Genomic DNA, 13,500 nt, shown 5'->3' on the forward strand with positions numbered 1-13,500 from the left:
AATACCTCAGGGGCTTAGCTACTTCATATATAAAATAGGTTTTTCTTAATGGTAAAGATGAAAAGTAATAACAATAATATTACAGAACATACAAATATTATTAATAAAGACTATGCTTAGTTCATAGTTGGTTCTTAAACTTTGCCTTCTGTTGCCACTTCAGGTTCAAGTTTACATGGTAGAAACATGATAAAACAGTCTCTATCTTCCTAATCCCATTTACACATGAAAAATCTACAACCTTGAGTTCTGGGTGGTACAGAATTTGGGGTCAAAAGATGAAGATATGGCCATGGTTCTCTTACTCATCTATTTTGTGATTTTGGAAGATCATGGAACCAGACAGTTAAAAAGAATTTTATACCATCCTTAAAATCTTAAACAGGTCTAGAGCTCTTTTCCATCTACAAAATGAAATAATCTGTGGTGCAAATACATAATATCTAAAAATAACTTCAAGCCATTTTAAAATAAAGAAATAAAAAATAACACAGTGCACTTCGTTGCTAAGGGAAACAGATTCTGCAGTCTCAGAGCAGTAGTAAATTAAAACATCTCAAGGCACCCTAAGCAATTAGTTCTATGACCCAGATAAATGCATTGGATTTTACAGCCACCAGAGACTTCAGAATGTTTCAACAGCTGGCAACAAGGGCCTCTCACCCCTAGGCAGGTAGAGAAATATGGGTGGGTGGGGAGGGAGCACTATTTGGCCCCTTTACTGAGTTGTAACTGACATACAATAAAATGTACAGTTAGTTCTCACATATGTGTATACCTATGAAACCGCCACCAGAATCAAGAAACTGAATTTATCCATCGCTTTGTGGGAAGGGTTTTGATCGCTACAGTAATGAGGAGATATTACTGGCATGGCCTGGGGATGACAAATGTTCAGTCTTGCACAAAGAATTAGCTCATCCAAAAAAAGTCAATAGCACATTTGTTGAGAAACACTGGGACCAAGCCCTTTGCTAAACCAAAGAAGAAACTGAGTCCAGATGAGGAAACTGAGGCAAGACCCCATGTGAGCTTCTTGTTTCCATGTAATGCATCTGGAGCATATATGTTCTTTTTAAATTATTATTATTGGAGTAATAATTATCTTTCCAATTATTATTGGAATATAGTTGTCCAGAAAAACATCTACTTCTGACTATGCTAAAGGCTTTGACTGTGTGGATCACAACAAACTGTGGAAAATTCTTAAAGAGATGGGAATACCAGACTACCTTACCTGCCTCCTGAGAAACCTGTATGCAGGTCAAGAAGCAACAGTTAGAACCAGACATGGAACAATGGACTGGTTCAAAACTAGGAAAGGAGTATGTCAAGGCTGTATATTGTCACCCTGTTTATTTAACTTATATGCAGAATACATCATGCGAAATGTCAGGCTGGATGAAGCACAAGTAGGATCAAGATTGCTGGGAGAAATATCAATAACCTCAGATATGCAGATGGCACCACCCTTATGACAGAAACTGAAGAGGAACTAAAGAGCCCCTTGATGAAGGTGAAAGAGGAGAGTGATAAAGCTGGCTTAAAACTCAGTGTTCAAAAAATGAAGATCATGGCATCCAGGCCCATCACTTCTTGGCAAATAGATGGGGAAACAATGGAAACACTGAGCGACTTTATTTTCTTGGGCTCCAAAATCACTGCAGATGGTGACTGCAGCCATGAAGTTAAAACACGCTTGCTCCTTGGAAGAAAAGCTATGACAAACTTAGGCAGATATTAAAAAACAGAGACATTACTTGGCTGACAAAGGTCCGTATAGTCAAAGCTACGGGTTGTTCAGTAGTCAGGTATGGATGTGCAAGTTGGACCATAAAGAGGACTGAGTGCCGAAGAATTGATGCTTCTGAACTGTGGTGTTGGAGAAGACTCTTGAGAGTTCCATGGACTGCAAGGAGATTAAACCAGTCAATACTAAAGGAAATGAATCCTGAATATTCATTGGAGGGACTGATGCTGAAGCTCCAACATTGAGGCCACCTGATGTGAAGAGCGGACTCATTGGAAAAGACCCTGATGCTGGGAAAGATTGAAGGCAGGAGGAGAAGGGGATGACAGAGGACAAGATGGTTGGATGGCATCACCAACTCAATGGACATGAGTTTGAGCAAGCTCCGGGAGATGGTGAAGGACAGGGAAGCCTGGCGTGGTGCAATCCATGGGGTTGTAGAGAGTCGGACACGACTGACTGACTGACCGACCAACAATAGCTGCTTTACACTGCTGTGTCAGTTTTGGCTGTAAAGTGAATTTGTGTGTGTGTGTGTGTGTGTGTGTGTGTGTGTGTGTGTGTGTGTGTGTGTGTGTGTGTGTGTGTGTGTGTGTGTGTGTGTGTGTGTGTGTGTGTGTGTGTGTGTGTGTGTGTGTGTGTGTGTGTGTATTCCTTCTTTTTTGGATTTCTGTCCCATTTAGTTCACCACAGAGTACCAAATAAAGTTCCTTGTACTGTGTGTTCTTTAAACAAGCAATACACTATTTGCTTAGACTCTAGTCTGAATCAAATGGTTCATGTCATATTGACATTTAAAAGCTATCCAAACTCTGAATGATATATCTGAATGTGACAGTGGACTCTTCTCAATAGGATCAGTTAGCTGGGTGCTCCCAGCCCCAGGGACATGACTGTCACTCAGTGGCTGCTGCTGCTCTCTTGGAACACAGAGTTAAGGTCAAAGATGCAAAATCCAGGTAGGTACAACTTTGGTTCTCTATTCCTGAAGAAAAAAATCTCATTTTGTCTTAATCATAAAGATGCAGTATGCTTATGATAAACTGTCCATGAACAAAAGGAATCAAAACACTCAGAAGGGCCTGAAAAACAGTGTTAGTTGCTCAGCTGTGTCCGACTCTTCGCGACCCCATGGACTGTAGCCTCTGTCCATGGAATTCTCCAGGCAAGACTACTGGAGTGGGTAGCCATTTCCTTCTCCAGGAGATCCTCCTCACCCAGGAATTGAACTGGATCGTCCACAATGCAGGCAGATTTTTGACAGTCTGAGCCACCAGGGAAGCCCCCTAAAAGTGTCTATGAAGACCTTATTTATGCACTCCTTGTTGTATAGTATCTCTTAGAGTGTCATGTATAATTCAATTGTTAAATATATATAATTTTTATATTTAAGATATTAATTTAAAAATCACTTGGGGTTTTATGTGCTCCAAGAACAAAATTTGTTATCTATTAGAACAATTGTTACTCTAAAATGGGAAGCAATGTGCCAGCTCAGTGATTCTCAAACTTTTATGTGCTTAGAGTCACCTGGAGAAATTATTAAACGGATTCCTGGGTCCTAGCCCCGGAGTTTTTAATTTTGTTGATCTGGGATCGGGGAGCCCAAGAACCTGCATGTCTTAACTAGTTCTAGATGATGTTGATGCTGCAGGCTTGAGGACCATATGCTTTCTCCTGGTGCCCATCAACAGTTGGCTCTGTTGATTGGACAGTATGAGTAGAAGACATCAGCCAGGATGGAACACCCTGCTCTTTGTACACACATCTTTGTTATAAGTGCTCTAGTGCCCTAACTCACTGCTAGCCATCCTTCCACAAAAGGACTCAAAAAAAAAAAAAAAAAAAGGTTGAATGGTTTGAGTAGAGGCCCCAGAAGACCATGAGAATTAGAATACTCTGTAAACACATTTAAAAGAATTTGAGCCTAACAGAACATACCAAAAGATTAAGATAAACTCATGACCTCCTGACTTTAAAGAGGAAAAAATGGTTTAATACATACTTTTTTGAATGATAGACTGTTAAAAAACCAACACAAAGGACAATTTCCAGCCACAGAGAGAACAACGATGTCATGAACAGACAGGATTATATCTTAGGGCTTGGGGTTGTCCATATTCTGCATGAAAACTAGTTCTCATAACTGCAAGGGAAAGAGAGAGAGGCAAACTTCTAACCTTTCATAGGCCAACTTTGTTCTTCAGCTAAGAGGATTTAAAGCAAAATGAGGCACAGATGCACCCACTTTCAGGGCAAGAATAGAGATGCAGATGTAGAGAATGGACATGTGGACACAGGGGAGAAGGGAAGGGTGGGACGAATTGGGAAATTGTGATTGACATGTATACACTACCATGTGTAAAATAGCTAGCTGGTGGGAACCCACTGTATAGCACGGGAAGCTCAACTCAGGGCTCTGTGATGACCTAGATGAGTGGAGGAGGATGGGAGGGAGGGGATATATGTATACACACAGCTGATATACTTCAGTGTACAGTAGAAAGTAACAAAACATTGGGGTAAAGCAATCATACTCCAATTCAAAAAATAATGCTGAGATGATAAATTTTAAAAGAATGAGGCTGTCTGGGTTTATAGCTGACTTTCTTTTATTTATGTGCTCTGTTGTGACTTCATGGACACACTCATCTAAAGGTTTTATTTCTAGGAAGTTGACGCCTGGACAAAAAAATCCCTGAAGATTTTTAAAGACAATGAAAACATGGAGAGGAGAAGTGTCACCCAACCATTCTCATTCGAGCCTAGCAATAATTGATAATAAAACTGGCTTATTTTAGAGAGAAACATTTACTTTAAAATAAATGACAAGTCAATCCTTATAGCCACAAAGACAATATAATTGCTTCCAAACCCCTAAGTTGAGTATCTATTTTCTTTCTTTGAAAAGTCCTGTCAGTGGTAGTGACAGTTCCAATTTAAGAGTGAGTACTTCTCTTCTTACATTAACTGAGCATTAGACTTTTAAATTATTTGTTTTATTTTGGTATAGCATGCATAATATAAATTTACCATCTTATCCATTTTTAAATGTATACTTATGTGGCATTATGTCCATTCACACTGTTGTGCAACCATCACTATCATCCATCTCAGATTTATTTAATTGATTTATCCCCCCAGTATGGGGCTTCCCAGGTGGCACTAGTGGTAAAAAAAAAAAAAAAAAACTCGACTGCCAATACAGGAGACATTAAGAGATGTGAGTTTGATCCTGGGTCAGGAAGATCCCTTGGAGGAGGGCATAGTAACCCACTCCAGTATTCTTGCCTGGGAAATCCTATGCACAAAGGAGCCTGGTGGGCTACAGTCCGTAAAGTTGCAAAGAAGCAGACACGACTGAAGTGACTTGGCACGTTAGCATGCACATGATAAAGTTAGAGGTGACATGTATGGGTAACTTGGCTGTCTTTTCAAATATGCTGTCAACATAGGGGAATTCCCTTAAGTTTTCTGGAGGAGAGTTAAAAGAGGAAACACATGAGAATATTTAGATAGCAGAACCAATTACGGGATCCCCAACTCATTTCTTAAATTAGGGCTACAGCAAAAACTTGCCACCATCTGCTGCGTCCCAGGTGCCCTCTTTTTCTAAACCTATGCAGACATCACTGTGATTACTCTATTCTTTCCCACTGAATTTCAAAGTCTTTCTCCATACAGTCTTTCAGGCATTATTACAACTAATTACAGCTGACCCATAGGATAAACTCTGTTTACCAACTGCTATAAAAATGTAGGCCATGTTAAAAAAAAATGCAAGCCATTTAATGCAACCGAAAGTAATAATTACTTGGATTACTTTTGGGCACACCAAGGTCCAACATGAACATCAGTACATGATGTACACACTCATGGGTAGAAAAGTCTTGTACCAGCAGAAAAGTCTTCAATATGGGGATGTCACAAGAAAGGTTCCTTAGCATGGAAATCATCACAATAAACAATGTTCTTACCTGGGCAGGAACACACTTTCCACCACATAAAAATCTTGCATGAGAACATCTCGGTCTGGCTTGGAGGTGAGATTACCCACTGTGTATCCTATTCCCAGCTGAATAGCACCTTTGATGGCAGATGACGCAGTCTGCAGGGAAAACAAGGATTTCGGCGTTAGCCTCAGTAGTTGGGACCTTGTTCAATGTCACAAGTAGCAAAAACAGAAGAGTGAGGTTAATTTCTTCTCTTGTTCCTAAGCAACAAGGAAGCTAGGTTTAGAAAGATGACAGGCTGCTTCTTTTGATGGAGAATCCTTTCCAAACATCAAGGACCCTTCTTTCCATGAAATTATTTTGGTGGTTATCTTTCCTATAAATATTCCTAAGGTCAAATTACCGTCCAAAATCTCCATTTTTCTTTTATTAAGAACTTAAAAACTTTCAAAATATAGCAATATAATTTCTACTAAAGGATAATTGGTACAGTCACATTTTTAAAAAATCAGAAGTTCTGTAACATATCTATGGATCAGGAAGAGAATTTTGGCTTCATAAGAAATGAGAGAGTAAAAAATAATTTCAGCCTTTGGAATACATAAAATTTAATTTGAAAATTGCTTACTAGTCTTGCCAAGGGTCCATAATCAAAATTTCCTTCACTGATCTATAATAAAACACAGAGTTTTGGAACCTCAATATTTCAAATTTACTGCTTTTCTAATATTATTCCACAGTTAAACTGACATAATGTTAACTTGGAGGAATGACATATATATTTGTGTGTGTTCACACGTGTGCATGTATATATAAATAGTTTTAACCAACATAATAGAAATAGAATAACTTAAGAAAATCAGAAAACATTCTTCTTAATGGTGCAAGTGTGGCATATTTTTTTATGCCTTGCAATGTTTAATATAGTATACCCTGGGACAGAAGAGTCTAGCAGGTTATAGTCTATTGGTTGCATAGAGTCCAACACAACAGAGCGATTATCACTCTTACTCAGACAGTGGGAACAAATAAATACTTAAATCACTGGTTCTCAGCCAGGGACATTTGACATTGGAGACATTTTTTAGTTGTCGTAACTGGTGGTGGTAGTGCTTTTGGCATCTAGAGGGTAGAGGTCAGGAATGCTGTTACAACATCCTACAATGCACAGGACAGCTTCTCATAACAACAAATTATCAAGCCCCAAATATTAGTGCTAAGGCTGAGAAACCATGCCTTAAAATGAATGTAATAAAGATCACTTGCTTAATAAAAAATATTCTTTTTGCGTTAACATTTTCACTTAACAAGTTCAAGACCAATCTCCATCTTCCCAGATGCTGCTGTTTTTTAAAAATTTCTTCATGCTTTTAACATCAAAAGATATCTCTCTTCTTGAAAAAATGTATCCTCTTGATTTCTATGATAGAACACAGTCCTGTGTCCATGTCCACCTTTTTTGATGGGCTCTCATTTCTTCACTAAATTCTCATATTTTGTTTGCTGTAATTGCTGTGTCCCTATAAGTTGGATCCTTGATTCTCAAATTTCCTTAGTTATGTAGACGATCAATACATTCCTAATGGTTTCACATACTGGCTCCATGCATATGACTTTCAGAACCTCCTTGGACACTGTTTTATCATCACAAACACAGTACATGTGGCACCAAACCATTATCTTACAGTCAATCCCCTGATGTCCCTCTCCCTAAGCTCTGTAATCTTGTCACTGAAGGTGAACCCCAAGCAAACCACCTCTTGCGCAGGGCTGGGTCTCCAGGAAATATTTGCTGACTGGGCCTGAAATGGTCACGGTCATTCATACGTCTCAGTCACTTCCACTATACAATCAGTAACCCTCACTATCCCATGGAGTCATCATTCAATCGTTCTGCTTCTTTCACTGCAAATATCATATCAGCCTTAGTGTGAGGACAACTATAATGTCTATCCCCTTCTGTGCAGTTAAGAGAAACATCCTGGGGCTTTTCTTCTTTACATATGCCTTTTTACTTACAATCCCAGAGCAGCAAGATGGCAAAAGACTGAGAGTCAAGCCCAAATAGTGCAACTAGTGCTTCAAAAACAAAAAGCTGCTATTTTAATCTTCCCACTGCGAGCTCAGCAATGCCACCAGTTGGCATCAGTGACCTTTTGTACCGATAGCTCTGACTTCTGAAGGTTGAAATGAATTTTTCTCATTTTAACCTCACATAAAAATTCAAAAGGTTTCTCTTCTCCTATCTGTCACACAGGGCAGTATGGCACAGGACGTGACATCAGCATTTTCTAGAAGACATCTATGGTCTGAAACTTTCTATGCCAGATCTATCAACAGATGCACACACTCTCAAACTGTTTTTCCTTCCCTTTACCACACCCCTGACTCTGCTTCCAGAAATACCTGTATTTCTGCTTAATTCAGTCATTTAGTGTGCTTCTTGGACTGGAACACATGTGAAACATGGGATGCCCAATTCCTTGTTAACCACCCTTCAGTCTTATCCCAGAGAAAGCAATGGCACCCCACTCCAGTATTCTTGCCTGGAAAATCCCATGGACAGAGGAGTCTGGTAGGCTGCGGTCCATGGGGTTGCTAAGAGTTGGACACGGCTGAGCATCTTCACTTTCACTTTTCACTTTCATGCACTGGAGAAGGAAATGGCAACACACTCTAGTGTTCTTGCCTGGAGAATCCCAGGGACAGGGGAGCCTGGTGGGCTGCCATCTATGGGGTCACACAGAGTCGGACACGACTGAAGCAACTTAGCAGCAGCAGTAGCAGCAGCCTTATCCCACCCCCAGCAACAGAAGGTGGTCAAAGTTGCAGCAGTCTATATCTGGTACTTGCAAACTTTAGAAAGTCTGAGAATCACTGGGTCATTTGTTAAAACGGACCAAAACCACAACTATGGAGACAGTAAGAAGATCAGTGCTTGCCAGGGGGTTGGGGAGGGGAAGCAGAGCACAGAGGATTTTCAGGGCAGGGAAAACACTCCGCACAATTCCTTTATGATGGTGTGTCATGCATGCTCCTTCGTGTCTCTTTGTGACTCCATGGACAACAGCCCGCCAGGCTTCTGTGTCCATGGAATTTTCCAGGCAAGAATACTGGAGTGGGTTGCCTTTTCCTTCTCCAGGGGCTCTTCCCGACCCAGGGATCGAACCCACATCCCTTGAGTCTCCTGTATTGTCAGGCGGATTCTCTACCACTGAGCCACCTGGGAAGTCCACTTTTATGACGGATACACATAATTATGAATTTGTCTAAACCCATAGAATGTACTCCATTAAGAGTGAGCCGGAATATAAACTGTGGACTTTGGGTGATTATGATGTGTCCATGTAGGTTCATCAGTTGTAACAGTGAACCACTCTGGTGGGGGATGGTGACAATGGGCAGGCTGTGCATGTGTGGGTACAGGGGGTGGTGGGAAATTTCTGTATCTTCCTCTCAATTTTTTGGTTAACCTACAACTGCTCTAAAGAACAAATCTTTTAAAAAATGTCAGCAAGCACTGAAAAACAAGAACCAAAGTGACGTATGGATCGCATCTCCAGAATTTCTGATTCGGAAAGTCTGCAGTGAGGCTCAAAAACTTGCTCTTGCTCTAAGGAGCGTCAAGAAACTTTTTTCTCCTATGGTATAAGATTGAATTTTGAGTTCCTGAAGGAATAAGGTTTTGGAAAGGAGCTTACTGACATCTGTTTAGCTAAATAAAAAAAACCAGACTTATAATAATACTACTACTTTCTTTTCATGCTCCTTAAAATTCAAGTGCTCTGAAGACAGAAATGAGAGAAGTCTTAATAAAAGTGAATACTTTTTAATCATCTATTTGTGCCAGGAACTTGACATATGGATAACAATAATAATAATCACAATCAATCATAATTATGGCATATACTTAAAGAGCGTTTACTGAAAACACTATGAGGCAATCACTATTCTAAGTGCTTTTGGTTATATTAACTCTTCTATCCTCACAATAACTCTGTGAGGTAGGTACTATTATTATCTTCATTTTACTGACTCAAGTAGGTTTAGCTACTTACGCGAGGTCACATGGTTAGCAAAGAGGGAGAGCTGGGACTCATACCTGGCAAGTTCGGCTCCACAGTCCAGATCCAGGTTATAAACAAGTACTGTGCTGCCTCTAACATCAGAATCTCTGACCTCATTTAACCCTTTCAAGGACACTGAAGAGAGGGAGAATCACACCCATTTTACAGGTGGGGATTTGAAGCTCAGCAAGGTTATATGACTGCCTCTCTCACATTGTTAGCACATGGCAGAGTCTGCCTGCAAAGCCCATGCCGCTTCCCTGTCTCATCTTTTTCAAAATGAGTCTAGAATCAAAGTCAGAAGCTCTGTTTTAAGCCTGGCTGTTTGACCTCAGCAAAGGAAGCAGCTGTGTGGGAGCCATGCCTTTTGATGAAATAGGAATAAAATATTTTATTTGCTACTAATCATACTCAATCATGGGTAAGCCTAAAAGAAACCTGTAAACCACCTGGTAAACCAGTATGAACATCTCTGTTAAAGTCACTACTAATAACATGGGGAGGGACAAACAAAAGGAGATATTTTGCTGCCAAGGGAGGATCGCTACCTCTGGCTACCTCAGGGTTTCTTCCTCATCTCTGTGTAAGATTAAATGCTTTAGCATAGATGCATTGGGTATAACTAAAAAGCATCTCGACTATTTCATGGATATGTCTGATTGCACGGTGGCACATGGCTTTCTAAGTTACCAGCAGGAAAGGCTGCCCCACCAGGCATTTTCCTATTGGACATTAGGCACAGGGACCAAGATGGGAGAAACCATGGTATTTTCTGACACAGTCACTCTTGAGCAAGATGTGTTTTAAAATTACAAAAACAGAAATGCTAATGGGAGAGTTTCTGATTAGCAGACCAGTAAATCATGATGACTACAAATCTGCCCTGTGCCGTGCAGGTTTGTCTTCTTCTAGAACCAGCAGTTCTTTCCTTGTAAACTCGAAGCCCACTAACAAGCCCTCTCAGACCAACATGCCCACCAACAGATCTGCTAACTCATTAGCAGATTCAAACACACACACAGATGTGGTCCTTCCAATTTTCTGTGTGGCTTTGCATATGCTCTAAACACGTTGATATGTAACCATTTCCCCTCTGTGGCTCGGTAGTATTTGACTCTTTGCAGCCTCATAGACTGTAGACCGCCAGGCTCCTCTGTCCATGGGATTCTCCAGGCAAGAATAATGGAATGGGGTGCCATTTCCTCCTCCAGGGGATCTTCCCAACCCAGGGATCAAACTCACATCCCTTGCAACCCCTGCACTGGCAGGTGGATTCTTTACTATTAGCGTCACCAAAACACATAGGTTCAGATTTCAGAACATAGCCAAACAGAGTGTACGTTTAATTCAGGACTTTTCAAGGGCTAAGTAGAGGCAACATAGTGTATGGATATTACAAACACCTCTAAAGCATGTGATATTTGGAGAAAGAACCAGCTAACATCACAAAAGCAAATCGCATATATTTACATTCATGGCTCTTTACTACCCAAATTTGTTCAGGGATGATGGTAATACTAAAAGGGAAATTAATGTCAGCTTGCATTTAGATAATATGCTATGGTTTTCACAATACTACCTTCTAATGACTGCATTCGATTGTCACAATTGTTATGTAGGTAGGTGGGGTTTTAATGTCCATTTTATAAAGAAACTTTGACTCTGGGAGACTAACTTGACCTAAATCCCTTGGCCAAGTACGTGATAACGCCAGGAGTGATACCCTGGTCTACAAGGCACCACGACAGTGTCATACCAGTGTGAACTGCTTTACTGGCCTCCATTCTCTCTGCAGGAGATGGATCTGATTGAAGCTAAGAAGTACTTGAACAAAGAGATAATAATGATGATTACTATCAATGAGACTACACGTCCATGTAAACCTGCTATTAGGGGAGCAATGATCCTGACAGCAGTAAGATTTTAATGATTTTACATTGGTCACAGGAAACTGCTTTCTACAGCATATTGTCTATGAAATTAGATCACTTAATATGCAATCGGATAAAACTGGTTTTAAAAGCAAGTACTAAAACATTTCAAGTCAAGAACATTTCTCCCCACCTCAGGTGATCTGATGCCCTAAGCATAGGATTATAGACAATATACATGATGCCAGAGTGATTTTTTTTCTTCCAAAGTTCAAACTTTTTATTTTGTATTGTATTGGGGTACAGCCATTTAACAATGTTGTGATAGTTTCAGGTCAACAGTGAAGGGACTCTGCCATACATACAGATGTATCCATTCTCTCCTAAACCCCTCTTCCATCCAGGCTGCCACATAACACTGCTCAGAGTTCCCTGTACCATACGGTAGGTCCTTCTTGGTTACCCATTTTAAATATAGCAGTGTGTACATGACCTTCCCAAAGTCCCTAACTATTCCAGAGTAATTTTGTTTAAAGTACAGATCTAATCTTGCACCACCTTGCTTGAAAACTAACGGGTGTGTAGTATCCTCACCACAGGATTAACTCCAAATATCTTAGCTTGACATTGAAACCAATCTTCAATGTAGTCCTTCCCAGCCTCACACTGAGTCCTGCATCCTAACATACTAGGGACTTTCCTGGTGGTCCAGTGGTTAAGAATCCGCCTTGCAATGCAGGGGACGTGGGTTCAATCCCTGGTTGGGGAACTAAGATCCCACATACTCAGCCCATGCGCCACAACTACTGAGCCTGTGTGCCACCACTAAGACTCGACACAGCCAAATTAACAAACAAACAAATATCTTTTTTAAAAGATTGTAAACACACCCTCTATCCTTTGAGCAAGATAACCTTACAGGTCCATGAACCCCAAACAACTGCATGTGAAATTTTCTGCTGTGTGTATTTTTCCCAAGGAGGAGGTCCAATGCTTTCTCTTTTTCTCACAAGATATACTTTCCCAAAACCACAAATGTGGAGATTAATTCTAAACCAGAGATGTACACTGACAAGCACCTTAAACCAAGATGTTAAAAAATGGTTCATAACACTTCTAAAGGGGGCGTCCCCTATGGCTCATGGTTTAGCGGTAAAAAAAATCCACCTGTAATGCAGAAGACTTGGGTTCTATCCCTGTACATTGGGAAGATTCTCAGGAGGAGGGCCTCCTTCCAGTATTCTTGCCTGGAGAATTCCATGGACAGAGGAGCCTGGTGGGTCACAGTCCATGGAGTGGCAAAGAGTCAGACATGACTGAAGTGACTGAGTACAACACCTCTGAAGAACAAGAGAAAACAACCCTTGTCTGGCTGGGGAGACCCTGTCCCTCTCCTTCATTGCCATAGCTCAAGTCCAGTTCTGGGTTCTCTCTCCTGTCTCTGAACCTGAACTCAAGCAAGAAAGCAGAGATTTCTTATTTGTCCCAATGAGAGAATTAAGAAAAAAAAGGGACAGGTTTCACAAAACTGACTGTAGGACTATGGAAATGGGATAGTTTGTGGACAGGCAAGCGGAATGTCTTCTGAAAGAAGGTGGGACCACTCTTGCTATGGGTTCCTCAACCCATTTCTCCAGTCCCTCCTTGATTTGGTTTTCTACTGCTGCTGTATAAATGACCACAGACTTCATGTCTTCCAACAACACAGTGTATTATCTCACAGTTTAGGAGATCAGAAGCCCTAAAATCAAGGTGTTGGGAGGGCTGTGTCCCTTCTTCCTTGCCTTGTGGTCGTCCCCTCCTCCATTTTCATAACAGCAGCATCTTCAAATCTCTCTTAATCTCTCTCTGGCTCCCCT

General features: G+C 40.7%; 1 protein-coding gene across 3 annotated transcripts in view; it reads right to left on the reverse strand.

The window, feature by feature from the left end:
* The window catches only part of PIP5K1B (phosphatidylinositol-4-phosphate 5-kinase type 1 beta), a 330,950-nt gene that overhangs the window by 163,035 nt on the left and 154,415 nt on the right, over positions 1-13,500 (reverse strand). For all 3 annotated transcript variants that reach the window (XM_043487132.1, XM_043487131.1, XM_043487133.1), the window contains one exon: positions 5,728-5,858. In XM_043487132.1, the coding sequence (XP_043343067.1) occupies positions 5,728-5,858 (131 nt within the window). The remainder of the gene's footprint in view (positions 1-5,727; positions 5,859-13,500) is intronic.

The sequence above is a fragment of the Cervus canadensis genome, chromosome 14, assembly GCF_019320065.1.
Source record: "Cervus canadensis isolate Bull #8, Minnesota chromosome 14, ASM1932006v1, whole genome shotgun sequence".
Lineage (NCBI taxonomy): Eukaryota > Metazoa > Chordata > Mammalia > Artiodactyla > Cervidae > Cervus > Cervus canadensis.